The 7,118-nt window shown below is 58.5% G+C and overlaps 1 protein-coding gene across 1 annotated transcript; it reads left to right on the top strand.

The window, feature by feature from the left end:
- The first annotated feature begins 1,548 nt into the window (after positions 1 to 1,548).
- Positions 1,549 to 5,469, top strand: PDX1 (pancreatic and duodenal homeobox 1). The gene is made up of 2 exons (XM_049822886.1): positions 1,549 to 1,939; positions 5,081 to 5,469. The coding sequence occupies exons 1-2, from the start codon at positions 1,549 to 1,551 to the stop codon at positions 5,467 to 5,469; spliced, it is 780 nt and encodes a 259-aa protein (XP_049678843.1).
- Positions 5,470 to 7,118: the final 1,649 nt, after the last annotated feature.

The raw sequence follows: 7,118 nt of genomic DNA, 5'->3' as shown, positions 1-7,118 counted from the left end.
TAGAGCATCCCCCCCGGCCGCACACCGGCTGCGAGCCCCGGGGAAGGGCTCATACCTCGCCCAGCATGCCAGGGGATGGAGAGGGAGGGCACCGGGAGGGGGGCGAGCCTGAGCAGCAGCGATGTCTATCGGTAATTCCCTCTAATAAAATACTTTTTCACTATCCGTGCTATAATTGGTTTACAGCCTTTTTTGTTTATTTATCCATAAGAGCTGCTGTTAAATGGCTTGGGAAAGCAATCGCTTAATGGCTCAATATTGAATCAAAGGCTCGGTGTGCTTTCTCAGAGACGAGGGACCCGCGTGGGTTCGGAGCGGAAACTCATTTTAAGTGTAATGGACTGGGCGGGTTTATGATCCCACGGAACCGGGGGCAGGAGCCAGGTACCGGCAGCCTCCTGCCCCGCCAGCTCGGGGGATGTATCGCCATCGGACGAGCCAAGCCGGGCTTAGCCGAGCCGAACCAAGCCAGGCTGGGCTTACCCGAGCTGAGCCGAGCCACCCGCAGCGGGCCCATGGAGCTGCTCCCCACGGAGCGTTGGGTGCGCACCCCGACGGGCGGGCCGAAAGCAGGGAAATGATCTTTGTCCCTTTCGGTAGCTCTCCGCCTCCTCATAACCTCGTCACCAAGTCAACCGGCACCAGCTCGGAGCAGATTATCTCCGAGGGTCAACACATTGCAGCTCAAGCCATGGGGAAGGCTCCCAAATTTACCCCTTGGGCAAACAATCCGCTGCCTATCGCTCGCTCCGGTGATAGCATTGTGGTCCCCACTGGCCGCATCCCCCCCCGAGGAAGAGGAGGGAGAGGGGGTCAGCAGGCAGCGAAACCGTCTTTGCCTGTTCCCAGGGCTCCAGCACACGGGTCCCCACGAGGGAACGACCCTCCCCACTCGGGGAGCACCCAGACACCCGCATCCCTGACCGAGATGCCCCCGCGGCCAAAAGCCCCCTGCTGCCAAACTCCTCCAGGAGCCGTGTCTCCCCCCCCCCCCCCATCACCACCCCCGAGGGTTTTCCAGAGCCTGGGGGTCCGGGAGGGTGGGCTGGGGGATGAGCAACCCTTGGGCAAGCGAAGAGGGAAGAAAAAGGTGGGTTTAGGGGCAATCCCCTGCCCCCCTCCCCGTTCCCGCAAGCCCCCACCGTGGGATTCCTGGCCCCAAAGCAAGGAGCGGCACCCCGCGGCGGGGTCGGAGCGGGGTTTTTTTGGGGGGGGGGGGATGTCCCTGGTCCTGTCCTTGTTAAAGGGAAGGGGGTTGCGGGACAGGACCCACCCCGGGTGGCCTCTTATGGGTCGCGCCCCGCCCCGGAGAGCTGCGGGAAAACTCACGTGGGGGGGAGCGGCGCCTATGGGGAGGCGGGCAGGGGCGGTGGGAGCCGGCGGGGAGGCGAGCTGTCAAAGAGGCATCCCGGGCACCGGGAGCTGGAGCAGCCCCTATGTGTCCCTAAGCTGCGAGAAAACACCCCCCACCACCACCACCCCCCCCCACACCCACCCACACCCACCCACACCCCCCGCCGCCACCCCACGCCGCGGCCCCGGCTCGCCATGAACGCGGAGGAGCAGTATTACGCCTCGGCTCAGCTCTACAAGGAGTCGTGCGCTTTTCAGAGAGCCCAAACGCAGGATTTTAACCCCAGCCCCCCCGCGTGTCTGTACGTGGGCAGGCAGCAGGCTCCTTATCCCAGCGCCTTAGGGGCTCTCGAGCAAGGCAGCCCGCCGGACGTTTCACCCTACGAGGTGCCCCCCATCGCAGAAGATGCCGGGGTCTCCCACCTTCATCACCATCACCACCACCTTCATCTTCCTCCTCCCCACCAGGACGCGCTGCCTTTCGCAGACGGGGCGGACGCGGGGCCGATAGAGGAGCCCCGGGGGCAGGTGCCTTTCGCCTGGATGAAATCCACCAAATCCCACTCCTGGAGGGGACAGTGGACCGGTAAGCTCCGTCGCCTCCTTCTACCTCGATCCCTCTCGGCGGGCTGGAAACCTTCCCCCAGCACCTATCCTGCTCCCACGGCTCGGAGGGTCGTTTTCCCGGGATGTTCCTTCCCCCCCCCCCCCCCCCCAGCCCCTCAAGCCCCACCGCTGGGGGGGCTGCTACCGTCGGGTAGGACCCCCGGGCTGGGAGCCGGTTCTCCGCTCTGCCCAAGCCCTGAGCGATTATTAACGATTTCTTTTTCACCGATGAACCCATCGGCGCCGTAGTCAGGGATTCGGGGGTGCGGCCGCTCCGCGGGCGCGGTGGGCTCCGCAGGGGGGGGACGGAGGGTCGGGGGGGGGGGGGGGGGCGGAGACACCCCCGAAGTGGAGCGGGAGGGGAAAGGGGCAGGCAAGGCTCCAATTAAACCCCCCCGAAACCCCCGGGGCAGCCGCCTTGCTCCTCTCCGCTGCTTCTCGGGACTCCCCGGTGCCCCGGGGGGGGGGGGGGGGGGCAGAGCCCGTCTCCCCTCCCGCCCCCCCTCCCCGTTGTCCTGCTTGTCGGTGGGTTTTAGCAATAATCGCATTTTTCCAGGTGAAAAACCCCAGGGCAGGGGAAACAATACACAAACGAACCCGAGCTGCCAGCCAGGGGAAGAAACTCTATCTAGGCAGAAAGTTCCGCTGCCCAACAATATTTCTGTCTCTGCCTGCACAATGTTATCGTGTCCCGCGCCTTTGTCACGCCTCTACGGCAAATATTATATTAATGGCTTATGTTCAAATAGACAGTTGGGGAAAAAAAAAAAAAAAAAAAAAAAAAAAGGACTGGAGTATTAAAATCGCCACGAAATAGTTTGGGAATTGCGTGGGGCGGACCGAGAGGGGGGGAGGCGGTTCCGCTGGGAAGGGGAGAGGAACTCGGCGGCAGATATTGTGCCGGGGTTGGGGGGGGGGGGGGGTGTGGAGACAAAAATCAGATCGTTTTCCTCGGGTTGAATGAAGTTCGGGAATAAAATAAAAAAAATAATAATATAAAGCCAAACTCTCGAACTACCCCTTTTTTTCCCCTCTGTCTGCTGTACCCGAGGAATGACAAAACGAGCAGCAAAACGAAACTTTGCCGGTAAAAGCGGAAAACTCTTCCCTCTCCTTCCCACTTTTCCCGGGAGGTGCAGGCAGGGCTGTGCTGCACCATTCCACGTTGCACGCGGGGTGTGCACACGCACACGCGGGCACCGGTACACGGGGCACGCCCGGGCAGCGAAAAGGGCACAGGGCTCTGCCACCCTCGTAGCCAAACCCCGGGATGTTTTGTAGGGTATATTTTACCAACTATATAGCCTAAGGATTTATTTTTTTTTTAATGCAAACCCTTGGGGTTTGGGCGTCCACGGATTCTGCGGGGCTTTGCCTTTTTAGTGCCAGGGAAAGGCACCCAGAGAAGCCGCTAGTTTAATTTACCGTAACAGAAGAAAGTTTTTTTTTCAGCTCCATACACACGCATCGTGTGTGTCCAGAGCTTTGTATTTACAAACACTTTTATGCGTAAACGTTTATTTTAAAACCTATTTTCATGTATATACACGTAGGTGTATATACATAGGTTTGTATTTACAAACATTTTTTGTGTATACACATGTCTTTTTAATACATATCTTTAAATATACATACACTCACGTAAGTTTGTATACGTAGGTTTATGTTTCTAACCATTATATGTATAAAATCGTGGAGCAGGAAGGTGAGAGGCGGGGGAGCCGGCGCAGGTCTCTTGCAATGGCTGTTTCCATCTGGCGGTTTAAACCACCGTTCCCTGCAGGTGATGGATATCCCCACCGAAAACCGGACCCAGCCCTCGGCGGCAGCGGCCGGGAGTTTCTGTGCCCACCCCCGGCCCCTCTCGCTGCCGCCGCCGGCCCGGAGCCCACGCAGGACGGTGGAGGCAGCGTGGGGAATGGCCATCCCGCTCCTGTCGCTCTTTCCGGGAAGGAGAAATCCAAGGGTTCACTAACCGGGTGAAAAGGAGGGGCTGCCGTCCCGCTCCCCACCCCGGTCCCGCTCCCGACCCCGCAGCCCACCCGCGTTAACCTCCCGCGGGGGGGCCCGGCGGCCGGGAAGGAGCGAAACCTCCGCGGGCCCAGGGATGCTCCGTGGCGATATCCCCGGAGAAGGCTGCCCCCCGCCCCAAATTCCCGTTCCCTGAGCTTTCCCCCCCCCCCCCCTTTTTGCGGCCTGTGCCGCCTGGTGCCCGCGGCGAGACCCCGCCGGGTTCCCCGCCGCCTCCCCGGGACCCCGCCGCCACCGGCCGGTGCCTTCTGCGCCCGGTCGTTTGCTGGAGAGGTGACATTTATCTTTTTTTTTTTTTTTTTTAATTATGTTTCGTTCGGTTGCTTGTGGGTGTGTGGTACACACGAAAGTAATTTTTTATTATTATTATTATCACCATCATCATCATCATCATCATCATCATTATTATTGCTTTGGTTGGGGGTATTGGTTGGCTTTTTTGTTTGTTTGTTTGGGGTTTTTTTTCCGTTTTGTTTTGGTTTTGGGGGGAAGAAGTTCTTTTTCTTTTTCTTTTTCTTTTTCTTTTTCTTTTTCTTTTTCTTTTTCTTTTTCTTTTTCTTTTTCTTTTTTCTTTTTCTTTTTCTTTTTCTTTTTCTTTTTTCTTTTTCTTTTTCTTTTTCTTTTTCTTTTTCTTTTTTTCTTTTTTCTTTTCCTTTTCCTTTTCCTTTTCTTTTTTCCTTTCCCTTTCCCTTTCCTTTCCTTTTTCTTTTCCCTTTCCCTTTCCCTTTCCCTTTTCCTTTTTCTTTTCCCTTTCCCTTTCACGCAAACCTGAGCACTTGCCAGGCCCTGGATCCAGGAGCCCTTCGCAGCTTTCAGGAACACACCAACAGTGACTGTTGAGCCCTCCCGGCTTGAGAAACAGCACTTCCCCGAAAACTTCAACCAAATTCCTATAAGGCAAAAAAAAAATAAATGTAAATTAGGCTAAAATAAACCACCAGCAGTCGCACCTGCCGCCACCACCACCCGCCTCGCTGCGCCCCGCGTACCCTCCGCGCCGCGTAGGGCTGCGGGGACGTGTCCCCCACCCCAGCCCCAACCCGAGGGGGCGGCCGGGGGGGGCCGGGGCTGACTCTGCCCTTCTCTCCAGGGGGATCCTACGTGGTGGAGCCGGAGGAGAACAAGCGGACGAGGACGGCGTACACCCGGGCGCAGCTGCTGGAGCTGGAGAAGGAGTTTCTCTTCAACAAGTACATCTCCAGGCCGCGGCGGGTGGAGCTGGCTGTCATGTTGAACTTGACCGAGAGGCACATCAAGATCTGGTTCCAGAACCGGCGGATGAAGTGGAAGAAAGAAGAGGACAAAAAGCGAGGCGCGGGCAACAGCAACGACCTCGAGCGAGACTGTGTGGTGTCCTCCGGGGAGCTCCGAGGTAAGGAGGATCTGCAGCCGTGCCCACCCGGGAACCTGCCCTCGGGGGGCTCCAGGGACCTGCTGCCCCCCAGCCTCACCCCCAGAAGGCAGCAGGACTCTCGGTGAGCCGCGGGGAACCAACCCCACGGCCCGGGCCGAGGAAGAGGATGGCCGGGCCCTACCTTGGCCGACCGCTCGCCCTCCTTCCCCCGGGGAAAAAAACTCCCGTGCCTCCACTCCGAAAGTCCAAAAATGAAAGCAAAGGTGTCGGGCTGTAGCAAAAGAGAAGCCGGAGGAGGTCGCAGCCCGGCCAGCCCCGCTTTCCCCGGGGACCCCCCGCCGCAGCGGACCCTCCGGGGCAGCTTCCCCCGGGGGAAGGTGGGTCTCGGGCGGCGGCCGCGGAGCCGAGCAGCCCGCACCTTCCCGGGGCTGGCACCCCACCGTCCCCGTCCCCTTCCAGAGGTTCGACCGAGGAGACCCCCCAGGACTATTATTGGCTTCTTTGGAAAGTGGTACCCGGTTTGTTTCGTTTCCTTTTGCCTTTGGGGGGAAAAAAAAAAAAAAAAAAAAAGAAAAAAAGAAAGAAAGGAAAAAAAAAAAGAAAGAAAGAAAAAAAGAAAGAAAGAAAGAAAGAAAGAAAGAAAGAAAAAAAGCCCGAGTGTCCTGCGGGCAGGATTTCTCTCCCCCGATGACCGGCACAGGTCGCCAGAGCCTCCTCCGGGCTCCACCGGCGGCTGCGGGAGACGCTGCGGCTCCGCGGCCGTCGGGGCTCCGCGGTGGGAGATGGGGAGCTCCCCGGGAGGCGTGGGGGTGCTCCACGGCTCCCAGAGCCGAGCTCGTCTCCCCGAGGGGTGGGTGCAAGTCCAGAGATGCGGCAGAAAATCCCCGGGTGATCTCCGGGCAGCTAGCAGAGGCAGATGGAGCTGCCAGACGAGAGCGGGACTTGGCTGAGTCGGGGGGTAGGGTTGTCCCCAGGGATTTTTTCCCTTTGGGGAAAAGCTCCTGCCTCTCTTCCACCTCTCCTGGAGGTGGGGAGGAGCGGGGAGGGAGGGTGTCCGGGCGCTTCCCTGCGGGAACCCCCCCGGGCAGCGATGCTCCGCAGCCGGGCATCCCCGGCCCGACCTGCCTTCTCTTCGGTCGCTGCCCGGTTGTCACCAGAAACATCTTCTCAGTCGGGACAAAAAAAAGCATTTTGTACAAGCGAAATGAGCTGTTCCAGGCCCCGCCTCGGAAATTCAATCAAACGGGGGAAAAAAAAAAAAATCATTAAAAAAAATCCCACCCAAACTAGAAACAGAAAATTGCGGCTGGAAGGGAGCAGGAGCTGCCCGGGTTTGCCGTGGGTCAGGCGGATCATCATCCTCTCCTCGACGGGGAGGCTTCAGATTTGTGTCCCCCCCCGGCAGCAGGAACCCCTTGAGCATCCCTCGGGCACCGCCACGGTCCCTCCCTGCGGGTCCGGGAGTGCCACGGGAGGAGGAGGAGGAGGAGGAGGAGGAGGAGGAGGAGGAGGAGGAGGAAGGCCTGTCCCAGCCTGGCCAGAGGATGTTCCCAATCCTTCGGCCGAAAGCGAGGGGGAGAGGAGGTAGTTTGCCACAAGTCTTCGGGGTTTTTTCCGTCTTTCATGAGACTTTTAGCAATAGGGTGGAGACTTGAGCTGAAGGTGTGATTCGTCTGTTGCTTTTCTTTCCTTTGGGGGCATTAAGATGTGTGTGCAAACAGGAACGTTTCTGGTCATTTTTCCTGCAAGTTGCCTGAGAAATTTATCATCTGAG

This window comes from Accipiter gentilis, chromosome 19, assembly GCF_929443795.1.
Source record: "Accipiter gentilis chromosome 19, bAccGen1.1, whole genome shotgun sequence".
In the NCBI taxonomy this organism is placed as follows: domain Eukaryota; kingdom Metazoa; phylum Chordata; class Aves; order Accipitriformes; family Accipitridae; genus Astur; species Astur gentilis.
This window is presented reverse-complemented; position numbering and strand designations above follow the sequence as displayed.